The 16,369-nt window shown below is 38.5% G+C and overlaps 1 protein-coding gene across 1 annotated transcript in view; it reads left to right on the plus strand.

Moving 5' to 3' along the window:
• Positions 1 to 16,369, plus strand: part of LOC132097324 (uncharacterized) — a 115,568-nt gene that overhangs the window by 24,827 nt on the left and 74,372 nt on the right. Inside the window, exon 2 of the mRNA XM_059502950.1 lies at positions 8,407 to 8,498. Coding sequence (XP_059358933.1) covers positions 8,407 to 8,498 — 92 coding nt within the window. The remainder of the gene's footprint in view (positions 1 to 8,406; positions 8,499 to 16,369) is intronic.

Genomic DNA, 16,369 nt, shown 5'->3' on the forward strand with positions numbered 1-16,369 from the left:
TGTGATCGATATGATACCTCTTCATTCACTGCTACGAATTGATGGCGGTCACATAAGTACGATTTAAACCATGCTAATGCACTTCCATTCATGCCAACAAAGTGTTCAAGTCTATGCAAAAGAATGTTGTGGTCAATTGTGTCAAACGCAGCACTAAGATCCAATAAAAAAGACATATCCTAATGACAATGAGGAATTAATAATAGTCAGAAGAGGATCTATGACTTCAGGAACCACCTCTTTTAGGAGCTTAGATGGTATAGGGTATAACATACATGTTGTTGGTTTAGATGATTTAACACGTTTATAAAAATTTTCCTCTCTTATAGTAGAAAATGAGAAGAACTGTTCCTCAGGGGATCTATAGTCCACTGTCTGATGCGATACTGTAGCTGACGGCTGAATGGTTACAATTTTATCTCTAATAGTATAGATTTTAGAAGTAAAGTAGTTCATAAAGTCATTACTGCTGTGATGTTGAGAAATGTCAACACTTGTTGAGGTTTTATTTTTCGTTAATTTAGCCACTAGTCAAGTCAAGTCAAGTCTGCTTTATTGTCAATTTCCACATGTACAGTACATACATACAGAGAATCGAAATTGCGTTACTCTCAGACCCCAGTGCATACAGATATCATTAACATTAAAGCCTAAAAATCTAGATCAAATATAAAATTTAGATACAACTATACAATAAGGGAATGTAAAAAAAGACATATAATAAAATTAAAAATAAAGTTAAATAAAGCAGTGCAAGGCAAATGGGAGATAGAGTGCAAATCAATGAAGTGAACAACAGTGCAGATAAAAGATTTTTAGTGCAAAAACAAAAGCTTATTAAGTCTGATTAAAGTGACAAAGGGCTCAAGAGCAGTTATTTTATTTAACTGACTGATGAGGTAGTGGAATGACGTCAGTTCCATGCTGAATGAGGTAGTGAGCAGACCAATGCTGCACAAAGTGACTGGGGGGGGGGGCTGGCGACGTGGGATCTGGGGGGGGTTCATGGTTCAGTGGTGCCTTGGGGGAGAAGAGGGGAGGGGAGGGGGGGGGGCAAGTTCGGGAGGGAGTTCAGCTTCCTGACAGGCTGGTGGATGAAGCTGTCCTTCAGTCTGCTGGTCCTGGCCTGGAGACTCCGCAGTCTTCTTCCTGATGGTAGCAGGCTGAAGAAGCTTATATTGAATAAATGAGGGATGTCTGGGATGATGGTGTTGAAAGAGGAGCTGACGTCCACAAAGATGATCCTTGCATAAGTCCCTGGTTTGTCCAGATGTTGGAGGATATAGTGCAATCCCATATTGACTGTATCATCCACAGACATGTTTGCTCGGTAAGCAAACTGCAGGGGTTCCAGCAAGGGTCCAGTATATATATATATATGTATATATATTAAAGGGATAGTTCACCCAAATAGCAAAATTATGTCGTTAATAACTTACCCTCATGTTGTTCCAAACCCGTAAGACCTCCGTTTATCTTTGGAACACAGTTTAAGATATTTTAGATTTAGTCCAAGAGCTCTCAGTCCCTCCACTGAAGCTGTGTGTACGGTCTACTGTCCATGTCCAGAAAGGTAAGAAAAACATCATCAAAGTAGTCCATGTGACATCAGAGGGTCAGTTAGAATATTTTGAAGCATCGAAAATACATTTTGGTCCAAAAATCAGGGCTCTCCCCTGAAATTTTACCAAGATGGCGCCGCACATGGCTGCTTCAGTGCTTGGCTCTCCAGTGTTTGTACTGTTTTTGTTCGTTTTTCCTGTTTTTTGTTTAACAAACACGATCAGTTTCACCAGGGATGAACTGCTGAACATTCGGCAGAACACACCACATGATATTTTTTCCGGATTTCTATTATACAGACGTTTTACTGAACATTGTTATCGGAGGAGCAGCGGCGCTGATCAAGCGCTTCAGGACGCGCAGACGGGGAAAGCGAGCGGGAGCGCTCGTCAGACTCAGGAAGCGCGGATTTCGAACGCCGTTGCCTAGCATCCATCTCGCAAATCTCCGCTCTCTACCCAACAAAACTCCTTCTGCTCTCTCGGACAAATAAGGATTTCTCTCACTCTGCTGCTCTGTGTTTCACGGAAACCTGGCTGAATGACTCCATACCGGACAGCGCACTCCATCTGCCGGGCTTTCAGCTGTTCAGAGCGGACCGCGAAGCAGAATCAACGGGGAAATCGCGCGGCGGCGGGACATGCTTTTACATCAATGAACGGTGGTGTACAGATGTAACTGTGTTAAAGAAGATGTGCTGTCCTGATCTAGAAACGCAGTTTATCAACTGCAAGCCGTTCTATTCGCCGCGGGAGTTTCACTCGTTCATTCTGGTTAGTGTTTACATTCCACCTCAAGCGCATGTGAGCTCAGCTTTACAGAAACTCGCTGAGCAGATCACAGACACAGAACAACAACACCCGGACTCTGTTTTAATCATTCTTGGGGACTTTAATAAAGCCAATCTCTCCCGTGAACTGCCAAAATACAGACAGCATGTTACCTGTCCCACCAGAGACAGTAATATATTGGATCACTGTTACACCACAATAAAGGATGCATATCACTCTGTTCCACGAGCAGCTTTGGGACGTTCTGATCACTGTCTGGTTCATCTTATACCGACCTACAAGCAGAAACCTAAATCTGCTAAACCTGTAGTAAAGACTGTGAAGAGATGGACCAGCGAAACAGAGCAGGATTTACAATCTTGTTTTGACATCACAGACTGGAGCGAAGCTGCTACCACCGATCTGGACGAACTCACAGAGACTGTAACATCCTATATTAGTTTCTGTGAGGATAGATGCATTCCTACCAGGACTTATTTAACATTCAACAATGATAAGCCATGGTTTACAGTAAAACTCAGACACCTTCGTCAGGCCAAAGAGGATGCCTACAGAAATGGGGACAGGGTCTTGTACAATCAGGCCAGGAACACACTGAACAAAGAGATTAGAGCGGCTAAAAAGACCTACGCTAAAAAGTTGGAAGACCAGTTTACTTCCAACGACTCTACTTCAGTTTGGAGAGGACTGAGAGCCATCACAAACTACAAGACACCATCCCCTTGCACTGAGGCTAATCAACGACTTGCTAACGACCTGAATGAGTTTTATTGTAGATTTGAAACCCCCAACACCCACTCTGACCATCTCCCTACACAACCATTAACACCTCCTGCAATCCCCCTCTCCATACCTCCTGCTCTTCAAATCTGTGAAGATGATGTGCGCCAGGTCTTCAAGAAAAACAAAAGAAGAAAAGCACCAGGCCCAGATGGCGTTACACCAGCCTGTCTGAAAATCTGTGCTGACCAGCTGGCCCCCATCTTTTCACAGATCTTCAACAGATCTCTGGAGTTGTGTGAAGTGCCTTCCTGCTTCAAACGCTCCACCATAATCCCCATTCCAAAGAAACCCAAGATAACAGGACTTAACGACTACAGACCTGTGGCTCTAACGTCTGTCGTCATGAAGTCGTTTGAAAAACTGGTTCTGGCTTATCTGAAGGACATCACTGGACCCTTACTAGACCCCCTGCAGTTTGCTTACCGAGCAAACAGGTCCGTGGATGATGCAATCAACATGGGATTGCACTTCATCCTGCAACATCTGGACAAAACAGGGACTTATGTGAGGATCCTGTTTGTGGACTTTAGTTCGGCTTTCAACACCATCATCCCAACAACCCTCCAGACCAAACTGACCCAGCTCTCTGTTCCTAGCTCTATCTGTCAGTGGATCACCAGCTTTCTGACAGATAGGCAACAGTTAGTGAGACTGGGGAAATTCATGTCAAACAGCTGCTCCACCAACACTGGTGCCCCTCAGGGATGTGTTCTCTCCCCTCTGCTCTTCTCCCTGTACACCAACGACTGCACCTCTAAAGACCCCTCTGTCAAGCTCCTGAAGTTTGCAGACGACACTACAGTCATCGGCCTCATCCAGGACGGTGACGAGTCTGCTTACAGACAGGAGGTTGAGCAGCTGGCTGTCTGGTGCAGTCTTAACAACCTGGAGCTGAACACGCTCAAAACAGTGGAGATGACTGTGGACTTTAGGAGAAACCCCCCTGCACTTTCCCCACTCACCATCATGAACAGCACTGTGACTGCAATGGAGTCATTCAGATTCCTGGGAACCACCATCTCTCAGGACCTGAAGTGGGACAATCACATTGGCTCCATTGTGAAAAAAGCCCAACAAAGGTTGTACTTCCTTCACCAGCTGAGGAAGTTTAACCTGCCACAGGAGCTGCTGAAACAGTTCTACTCAGCCGTCATTGAGTCAGTCCTGTGTACTTCAATTACTGTCTGGTTTGGTTCAGCTACAAAATCAGATTTTAGAAGACTACAGAGAACTGTTCGGACTGCTGAAAGGATTATTGGTGCTCCCCTGCCCACCCTCCAAGAACTGTACACATCCAGAGTGAGGAAAAGGACTCAGAAAATCACTCTGGATCCCTCACATCCAAGTCACCCCATCTTTGAACTTTTGCCATCTGGCCGGCGCCTCAGAGCCGCAAATACAAGAACAGCAAGGCACAAGAATAGTTTCTTCCCCCAGGCAATCTACCTCATGAACAGTTAAATGTTTCCCACTTAAACTTATGCTTATGCAAAAATGTGCAATATCCTTATATTTATTTGTTACCCCTCCATCCTAGAACATTCCTGCATCTCACTCAATCCTATTCCATTATCATCTATAGCACAATTGTTTATACACTTATTTATTTGCCAATTTGTAATTCTCCTGTAAATTTTTTTTTTGTCTGTGTGTTGTTGTCTCTGTTTACTGGAAGCTTATGTCACTAAAACAAATTCCTTGTATGCGCAAGCATACTTGGCAATAAAGCTCTTTCTGATTCTGATTCTCTGATTCTGATTCAAAAAGTAATTCAATTACTTTGTTGATTACTTACACCAAAAAGTAATGCATTACTGTTAAAAGTAACTTTTTAGTTACTTTTTTAAAAGAACGTTCTTTAATGTTCCCATTAATGCCATTTTATGCGTTTTGGTCAATACAAACACAAAACTGACTTAAACAGAAAGTAATTTTTAAACACTTTTGATATAGTCAGGCCAGCACAAACTGAATATCTTATATCACAAGGATTTCTGAAATAAATAACAAAACACCTGGATAATATATTCAGAATCAAAAACTAAAGTGGCTTCTGCATCATAAAAACTGTTGTGTTGAGCCCTTAAAAATGTTCCTTTCACAGCTTAAGTAGGAAAACTATCAACAATGGACAACATAACACAAAACATTTTGAAATACATAAATGAAAGCAATCTGAATTATTCAGAATCAATTTCGAGAAACTCAGCACCAAAAAAATTATATTATTCACAACCATAAATTGCAATATGCAATAAAAAGAAAACATAAAAAATATAAATGTTGTTTAAAAATGAAATCTATGTTATCATGCTACTGAGCTGCCTGAAAAGCCGGCGACTCCACAGTAAAGAAAGACTGCATGTTTTTAACAATGTTTCACCTGTAGGAGAAAAACATACAATCCGTGGCAACGGTATTCCAATCCGTCCCCTCAGTTTATAAACTGTGCTCACGAATTCTTAAACCGTTCCATCGGTTAAGCTAATTTTCAATCCGTGCGCTCAAAGAATTGAATCCGTACCAATGAATTCATTATCCGTGCGCAGCTTTCGCAATCCCATCCCTCGGATTTGTAAACTCACGGTTTTGTGGCTCCGCCCCCACCGGCAGATTAATTTCTGTTTATTAAACATTATTTTTTCATAGTATCATATGAGACCTTGATCAGCTTTTTAGCGTTTATTTTACATTAATCACCAATAGGATAAGACACCGCCTGTGTTTTATAGCCTAAAATAAAAGCTAAAAAGAAGAAGAAAAATAGGTAAAAAGTAATACAAAACAAATAATGTGCCGGTTATGTTGTCATTTCTTTTCTAACTGAATGTAATGTAATAATAGGCCTAATTATTTAATAATAACATTAACAGGGAAGCATGCATCTAACTCTGTTTGGAGCTTAGTATAATAAAATCAACAAAATAATTATTAATGTTAAGAAAGAATAGTACACAAACATTTCCAAAACTGTTAAAGGTTTTTTAAAAATAAGGCATTCATGAATTATTTTATGACAAACATTTTTACTGTCTCAAGTGCCCTCATTGATTAAGCCTATAAATTAAAATAATAATAATAAAAATAACTATTATTATCATTATTATATATTATTATACAATTTATGCATAAGAAACTTTAATCCAAAACGACTTACAAAAGAGGAGCAAATTACTCCGTCGCCCGATTCAAGGACCGAGGAGCTGATGATACTGCGCATGTGTGATTCAGCGTGAAGCAGACCAACACACAGAGCGTCTGAACCGAACTGATTCTTTTGGTGATTGATCCTGAGCTGATAGTGTTATGAGCGCGGGTAAACCGAAGGCCTGAATCAAGGGCAATCATCGCCAATGACGCCATTACGTCGAGCGTAAAAGAACCGGTGAACCGTTTTCTTCAACCGGTTTTTAGAAACGAACTGTCCGAAAGAACTACTGGTGATTCGAAAACCGATGCAACCGGTTCTTGACTCGTGAACGAGTCAGTCTATTGTTCATTATCTGGCTCGGCTCGGTGTTCATCTTCAGTTCTCTCTTCACAGCAGTTCAGTCAGTGTACTGTTTGAGTGCATGCATTACTCCGGGATATTGGTTTGTTTGAACTCAGAGGGAGTGTCAGCCACATTAAACAAGTTAACAGCTTAAGTCATTTGTGGATTAATGCGTATTGGAGACGCGAACCATTTAAAACGATTCAGTTCGATTTGGTGAACTGGTTCAAAAAGATCCGGTTACATCGAGTGATTCGTTCATGAACCGGATATCACAAACTGCTTTGTTTTGAACTCTCACTGAACTTAATTTAACTTAACTTGTCTTTAGTAAAGACACGGAATAGCCTATTAAGTTTGCCAAACAAGCATTTTATTGATGTTACCTTGGGTTTTTCTGTAATTCAATAGCACATTATTCCTATTTTCTTAGGCTCAGCTGGATGTGGATCATAAGATGTGTGTGTGTGTGTGTGTGTGTGTGTAGAATGTACAAGGCTGAAATGGCGGAACGAAAGTCTCAAAATTTAAATGGATCAAATAGAATCGACTCTGAAGAGATATGACTGAATGCACATCACCTCATTCACAAATGCACATCTTAATCGCTACATGCACAAATGATGGTTCTTTAAAGCAAAATTTTTATTAATTTTTTTAAAATTATACAAAAAAAATTCTCTTTTTGAGCAAAATGCAGCATGTTCATGCAACTCTGAATTTCACAGACACGAGTTGAAAGGTGTTCGTTTGTGTTTAGTAAGATATATTTGTGAATTTTTATAATTGATGGGTAGATGTGCTCACATTAATGAATTGCACTAGGGCTTATTAATTGGTAGTTGTTTGTGTGGGGGTTGTGAAATGTTTAAAACAGTACAAAGAAAGTCTAAAAATTCAAATTAATCAAGTAAGATTGATTTGGAAAAGGCGCCACTGAGTCTAAGGAATCTACAGTCTAAAGAATTACTGTCTCTGAGGAAGGATAGAAAGAATATGTGTGAATTATAAGTGCAATTTAATGCCAATGTTGTGTGAAATTAATCATTGAAGGTGAGCTATTATGCCCTCTTTTACAAGATGTAAAATATAAAATTGTGTATATGTGAAGTTTTAGCTTCTGTTTGTTTGTTTTTGGTGTCTGTTTCTGCACTTTTACACTGTTTTGATACCTAAACATGTAGGGGACTTAACAGATTTTCCCCCCAGGACATTTCCCTAAAAAATAAGCTTACCACAATGTCTGCAGCGGCTAAGAAGGAGACTCCCATGTTCATTGGTGCATCCCAACACTTGACACTTGTAATAGGTCTTTGGAGCTGATGTTGTATCTCCAGCATCTACAGCAGGAAAACTCACTCAGGACTGTGTCTATGCAAATAGGGCAGAGATCATCACAAATGGGCGGGGATTTCTTCCTACTATGACGTGTACATAGGAAGAATCTGGAATCTCTTGTTCTAAAAGACTGTTTATGATTTATTGAGATTGTGAAAAAATGAGTGGGTGGATTTTTATCATTATAGGCTGGTTGTTTTCACACACTGCAGCCACACAACTGTTTTCAAACACATTATAAGTATAAGTATTTTTTGCATAATAGGTCCACTTTAAAATACATGATAATTCACTGAATACTGTAAGTGAAAGGTTAAAAAAGTTTGGGTTAATCTTAATGTCTTAATTTGTCCATGTACTCTAATATGGTTTAATTGTGCTAACTTATTTATAAAACAACTGTTACAAACATATGATTATATTGAAATTATTTTTCAGAACAAGAAGAGACACATCCAGAGAAAAAGGAGTCCTTTACGATACGCTCGCCAATATCGGCCAAGGTTTGAAGGGAAAAACCTGCATTCACGGTAAGGATACGTAAAAAAAAAAAAAGAAAATGAAAAAAGATTAAGGCTGTATACAGATCAGGGAATGAAGGTTAAAAAAAAAGTAATTGTTCAAAAAACATAATAGAGAATAGAAAAATTTGAACAGGTTGCAAAATATGACCAAAACAGTATATGAAGATATCAACGAAACAACTGAAGAGACTAATTTAAACTTTTCTGTACTTCTAAACACTCCAAATATACAACAAAAAGCATTTAAGCGCTAAAAAAGTGGATTTAGCATGATATGTCCCCTTTAAGTAGTATAAATAGCAGGAAATCCTGCTATTTTAACATAGTATAAATAGAATCTATAGATATTTGCACTTAGTGTAAATAGCCGCTGCCGCTGCAATGTTTGCAGATATTGCTATTAAAAAAACAAAAACCTATAAATAAATAAAATAAACCAAAATTACTTCAAATATTTTGGAAATTAGATAAGATAAAGTTATCGCTGACCCTAAACCACAACTTCCGACTTTATTAACTTTCTAAAGTGTTAAATTTAGTGGAAAAATAAGTCAAAAAATGCTTATAATAGCTTGATCTGGCAACACGGAGGCTGCTTCTCGCGCTCTCTCTCACAGCTCTCTGAAGACTTGTGCGCTTTGGAAGTGTCTCGCAGTGATCATTTTCATACCACAGATGCGAAACATTCTGAATTATACATGCAGACATTCATATGAGGAGTTTAGCTGCAAATTAGTTAATCAGAGAACAAATAGTATTTTCGAACATGAAAAATTTACCGAAGTCCGGACCTCGGTGACCATATAGCTGGCTACGGCCATGTCCACAGGTATTTTACCTGTGAAGAAGTTTTTCCTTCTTCCTTTTCTAAAAAAAAAATTCTAACCCTAATCTCAACCGTAAACCCATGTTGGCCAATCAGAAGCCTGAAAAGTTTCCAGTAGGCGTAAACAAGCCAAAATCTCCGTTTTTGCAGTCTACATGATAACACTGAATCCAAAGCTTAGAAAATCCTCACCCTGGCAGGAGTTTAAAAAACTTTTCCGTTTCGGTGACCTGTTGCTGCATTTACGTGTGGAAGAACGACCAAACTGTATAGAAACAGCTGCAGTTTTGAAAATACCCGCGCTCCTATGGACAAGGCCTCAGACTCACTAGAAACTTCCAGGTAAGTGTGTTGTAACTGTTGCAGGACACTGGCCCTCCAGGAGTGAGATAGGACCCCTCTGGTGCTAATTTTAATAAAGAAAGAGAGAAGATACAGACATGTAGCTGCCTCTATACACTATATAAAAAATTTAAATGCATACTTTCCAGTTTACGAATCCTTTTGATTCTCAAATACTAAGAAATACACTTTTTTTAAAACTACATAAAAATCTTGTCAGACCAACAGAATTACCCCAAATATTGTCCCAACTAGTCAAACTAAGTTGTCTGAACATCCGTAAAGCTTTTGATACTGTTAATCGCCAGATACAGTAAATTAAATCAATATCAAGGTCAAGGTCAAGGTAGCGTTTATTGTCTCCCTTAGTAGAAAATTTGTTTTAGATTAGGGAAACTGCTGCCACATCAAGACATAACACATATAACATACAACATATAAAATGAAATAAGAGTAAAACACATTTCAATTCCAAAAACCTACATCATAAAAACAGTACATATATCATATATCAATACACAACACAGTCCTCAGTTCCTGCCTCTTGTACCCTCTATTACCATTATTTATCTTCCTGCATTTGCTCATTAATTAATTTAATAGACAACAGTAAAAAATCCAGAATTCATCAGTGTATACTCAGGATACAACACATGCGAAGAGTCTAATAAAATCTTGTTGGCCTGCTGGGTGATACAAAGCTCAAAAATATCCTGTAAAGAGCTAATTGTCTGTGTCCCCATGATTTTTCCTGCCACTCTCAACACTTTATTTATTTGGGCTCTCAATTTTACTGTTAAACTTCTGAACCAAACAATAATTCCATATCTTAAAACAGACTCAATCGTTGCTTTATAAAAAATTAACATGATATTACTGCTCACTCCAAACAATCGCAATCTCCGTAAAAACTGTAAACGCTGGTGGATCCTTGTGCACACCCATGATACATGTGTGTGCCATTTAAACTCACTATCGATGTAAACCCCCAAGTATTTATAAGAAGAAACCTGTTTAATAGCTTCACCATGGACCACAACATAGCTCCTATCCCCCACTGATCTGGGGTCTATGACGACCTCTTCAGTTTTTTTAACATTGATCTGTAGATAATGGTCGTCACACCAGCCCACAAACGCTTCTATAGCAGCTTTGTAGTCATCAGTACTGCAGTCTCTTGTCAACAATTGCAATATTACTGTGTCAACCGAACATTTTATAATAAATTGATTTGATTGCTGACTAATGCAGTCGTTTGCGTACAAAGTAAACAGAAGTGGCGAACTTACACACCCTTGAGGGGCCCCTGTACTATTTACTACAACACAGAGTTAAATTTCACCTGTTGTGTCCTATTTGTTAAAAAGGAATAATACCAATTAATTATAAAAGGATTAACTTGTAGGTTAATTAATTTCTCTAACAGTTTATGCGGTTGGATGGAGTTGAACGCAGAACTAAAATCAATAAAAAGCAGGCTAGCATAAGCAGCTGGACTCTCCAGATGCTTTAAAACAAGGTGCGTTAATGTGGAAACCGCATCATTAGTACCACGATTGCTTTTATATGCAAATTGATACTGATCTAAGGATGGCTCCACTTCCTTACGCAACTCTCCTATTATAATCTTCTCAAATGATTTCATGACATTCGACATTAAGGCCACTGGCCTATAGTCATTATTGTCCTAAGGGCATGATTTTTTTGGAATTGGAATTACAACAGATTTTCTCCAAAGCTCTGGTACTGTATGCGTATCAATTAAGTGCTCGAGGAGCACTTAAAAGGCGATGCCAAGCTGATGTGAGCTCCTCAGCAAATGTCTTTAAAAGAAAGCATGACATCCCATCTGGTCCCATTGCTTTACTAGAGCATACATTTTTAAAAACCCTTGTAATATATCCCCTGAATATATTAATATTCTATCATCACTGATGTTACAGTTTACATTACTTAAAATATCATGACATTCCTTAAAAATGTCTGTCTCAAATCTCATATAAAAATTATTCAATTCATTTGCTTTATCAGTTTCATTGATGGCGAACAATGGCTTCTTTTTCGGGGTCATGGTGGTCATTCCTCGAATTGAATTCCATAGTTCATTAGTATTGCATTTTGCCAACTGTTGTTCAGCCTGTTCCTTATATTGTATTTGTGCTACCCTTAGATGCTGGTTAAGTTCCTTTTGTGCTGCTTTAAGTCCCATTGTATCCCCATACCTATAGGCCATTTTTTTCTTTTTAATGCAATATTTAATTCCCCCTGTAACATATGGTTTGTTATTCGAATACCTCTTAATAGCTCTTTGAGGGATAACTAGATCCACACAAAAGGAAATATATGCCGTAATTGTTTCAGTGACCATATCTATATTTGCATCTTGATAAAAAATGTCCCAATCCGTACAGAGGAAACATCCCTTCAGCTCCTCTATACAATCACTTGACCACACCTTAACCACCTTTGTAACTGGTTTACTTGTCTTAAAAACTGACCGATAGGTGGGAAGCAAATTAATAACATTGTGGTCAGAATTACCGAGGGGGGGGGGTCTGGCTTTAGCTACATAAGCATCCTTAATACTGCCATAACACTTGTCAAGGGTGTTATTGTATTACTCAATAATAGTCCGCCACGACTCCGCAAATCCAAAAGCTCAGATCTGCTGTATATCAGCTATCCGGTATCCACAATCCTGTTTGCAATTCCTTGCACCACGCAGCTAGTCAAAATTAGCCACATTACAGTGAACAGTTTCATATTTATCAGTCTTCGTGGTCCCCTGTTCCGGCCAGCGCTCACACATAATAATTGAAATGGCCATTGTACGATCAGAAAACTAAGAGTAAACAAACCCGACAGAAACACACTCGACAGAAACAAACAGGTAACTCGTAGCAAGAACCCTCCTCCATGTCGCCTGCAGAGCAGAGCGCTATCTTTGCAGGTTTTAACAATTATTACAAGCACATTAACAAGCACATCCAATCTCTAATATAGTCTCTCTGAGTGAACCCAAAACTGGATAAGATCTTATTGAGCGACCGGCATCAGTGTGTACAAGTAAATATCATCCAATCTGCGTTTAGAGCCACCTCGATGGGGTTGCCGCCAGAGTCTATTTTGGGACCCTTGCTTTTTAGCATCTATATAAATGACCTCCCTGGAGTGTGTTTGGACGTTGACGTCTTCATGTAAGCTGATGATACAGTGATCTTCACTTTTGGGGAAAGCGAGCAGGAGGTTGCTGACAAATTATCAAAAGTGATGCAAAAGCAGCGTTCCAAGAAGTAGAACCACTTATGGTCAACATTCATTCTCTTATAAAGCAGCGAGCCTTTGGAACACTCTTCCAAACAAAGTTATTTCCTTTATAAACTATAGTACAATTACAAGCCTGACCAAAAAGTGGCTATTAACAAAGCAAACCTGTAAGCACTGAATGATTGTGATATGAACGATGTAGACTGTGAATGAGTGAGTGAGTGTTAGATTCATGAAGTGGAGAGTGTTTTGTCCTTGTATAATTCTGTATATCATGAAATGGAGAGTGTTCTTATGATGTGAGTGAAGTAATGCTTCCATGTATAATACTGTATATATCTTATGAACTTTTTTAAATGTAACATCATTCTAGGGACTACGGGTGGAAATTTGAATTTTTTTGCTATACCATGGCACATGACATCTCTTCTTTCTTAGACTAATGTTTTTTGTGCATTGTCCCTGATTAAATATAAATAAACTCAATTCAATTCAGCATGCACTGCAGCATAAATAAGTGATGCCATTACTGTTATAGGTTGATTGTTTTGCTGTTTGTTGGCTCCATTGAACACTTTTTTTTTGTTGCTTTGTCACACTTGTTAGTCATTTGTTGTGCTGTTATGTAAAGAGCTCATCATTTTTAAATTTGTTAATTGCTACCATTCTTGAGGTTTGTGTGCCAGATATTGAGGTCTAGAGTAAGTTCATCTGCTTAAATCTGTATCTTGGATATCTTCGTTTTGTAGGATGCTTTACAAGCCAAGAGGTGTTACAATAAGTTATCCATTATAGTTTTTATAACATTTTACTTTGTACTTATTACCATCATTATAATTTTACTGAAGTTAACTGATAAAGAAATGAGTCCATGTTTGTCATTTGTAAATAGACAAAAAAAAATGAATGACCATATAACAACATTTCAGTTGTTGTGGAACAAAATCAGTACCCTGGTTAGTCCTATAGCGAAAAGTCGCATGACATTTTTGATGACCTTGGAGGAATTTATATACAAAAATGCATTTTCACCTCCCATTATTCACATTAATACTTTTTCGTTTAAGCCAAATCCACCTCAAGTTAGTGAAAAAATATTTTTGTGAATAAATAAATTCAGCGTTTCCATCACTCGTTTCCATCACTCGATTCTGATGAGATACTTCAAAAAGTGCATAATAAGCAGGGTGATGGAAACATTCTTACACAACACACACTCCTCCACAGGTAACACATCTCCTTCTGCGTAACCTACACTCACTCTCTCCCACTCACTTATCCTCTATAGTTTCATCCTCACTTCCTCCACCCCTTCAGTTTTCAGCACTTTCTGTGGTCCAATCTAACATCTTGCTTAGACAACTTTTGCCCCCTTTCATCCAGACCAGCATGCACCACCTCCTTTGCTCCCTGGATGTCTGATGTTCTCCGGGAACATCATTCTAGACTCAGGACTGCAGAGAAGAAGTGGCGGAAATCAAAACATTCTACTGACTTTAGTCTATATCAGTCACTCCTCCTTCACTGCAAGTGTCTCCACTGCTAAAACAACCCTAACCCTAACTACCACAACAAAACTAACTTACCCTAACCCCAACTACCACAACAAAATTAACAAATGTTTTGACTCTCGCATGCTTTTTAAAACCTTCTTTATCCTCCTCCACCCCCTAATTCATCAACTCATACTGCTGTTTAGGCATTCAACAATACCATTTTTTCAGGACCAGTACGATCCGATCCGGGATCGGAATACAAAAATACTATTATAAACGAAGTTAGTGGATAATTCAGCATCAAAAGATACTCTAGATTCTAGAAAAATCACATGTGCAAATTCACATGCGTTTTTTTTTTTTTATCAATGTAGAATTTCTATACTTTTCTCTGTTGACCTGATCACTACTCCTTTGTGTGTTAAACACAATCTGCTACATATAAACAACTTAATTTTAATAAAAAATAACAAATGAAAAAATATATAATCATAATCTATGACAAAAATACTATTATAAACGAAGTTAGTGGATAATTCAGCATCAAAAGATACTCTAGATTCTAGAAAAATCACGTGCAAATTCATTTTATAAAATATAGTGAAATATTTTATTTACAAATAAAAGGGGATAAAAGGGGAAGTCTAAGTCTGGTAAAATGTTACACATTGCTCTTTGTATTGTTGTAAAATACATTCATGAAAAAACAAGTACAGGTGCTTCTCAAATTAAAATTAATTCAGTAATTCAACTCAAACTGTAAAACTTGTGTATTAAATAAATTCAGTGCACACAGACTGAAGTAGTTTAAGTCTTTGGTTCTTTTAATTGAGATGATTTTGGATCACATTTAACAAAAACCCACCGATTCATCTCAACAAATAAGAATACTTGATCAAAAAAATCAATAAAAAACATTTAATGAATTGTTGGCCTTCTGGAAAGTATGGTAATTTACTGTACATGTACTCAATACTTGGTAGGGGCTCCTTTTGCTTTAATTACTGTCTCAGTTCAGCGTGGCCTGGAGGTGATCAGTTTGTGGCACTGCTGAGGTGGTCTGGAAGCCCAAGTTTCTTTGACAGTGGCCTTCAGCTCATCTGCATTGTTTGGTCTCTTGTTTCTCATCTTCCTCTTGACAATAGCCCATAGATTCTCTCTGGGGTTCAGGTCTGGTGAGTTTGCTGGCCAGTCAACACACCAACACCATGGTTATTTAACCAACTTTTGGTGCTTTTGGCAGTGTGGGCAGGTGCCAAATCCTGCTGGAAAATGAAATCAGCATCTTCAAAAAGCTGGTCAGCAGAAGGAAGCATGAAGTACTCCAAGATTTCTTGGTAAACGGGTGCAGTGACTTTGGTTTTCAAAGAACACAATGGATCAACACCAGCAGATGACATTGCACCCCAAATCATCACAGACTGTGGAAACTTAACACTGGACGTAAAGCAACTTGGGCTAAGTTAAGCTAAGCTTCTCCACCCTTCCTCCAGGCTCTAGGACCTCTTAGTTTCCAAATGAAATACAAAACTTTGCTTTCATCTGAAAAAAAAAGGACTTTGGACCAATGGCAACAGTCCATTTCTTCTTCTCCTTAGCCCAGGTAAGATGCCTTTGATGTTGTCTGTGGTTCAGGAGTGGCTTATCAAGAGGAATACAACTGTAGCAAAATCTCTTGACACTTCTGTGTGTGGTGGCTCTTGATGCCTTGACCCCAGCCTCAGTCCATTCCTTGTGAAGTTCACTCAAATTTCTGAATCGATTTTTTTTGACAATCCTCATAAGTCTGGCTCATCTTTTTCTTCCACACTGTTTTGTTCCACTCAACTTTCTGTTAACAGGCTTGGATACAGCACTCTGTGAACAGCCAGCTTATTGGCAATTAAGTTTTGTGACTTACACTCCTTGTGAAGGGTGTCAATGATTGTTAGAGACCATTTTGAAGG

The sequence above is a fragment of the Carassius carassius genome, chromosome 21 (assembly GCF_963082965.1).
Source record: "Carassius carassius chromosome 21, fCarCar2.1, whole genome shotgun sequence".
Lineage (NCBI taxonomy): Eukaryota > Metazoa > Chordata > Actinopteri > Cypriniformes > Cyprinidae > Carassius > Carassius carassius.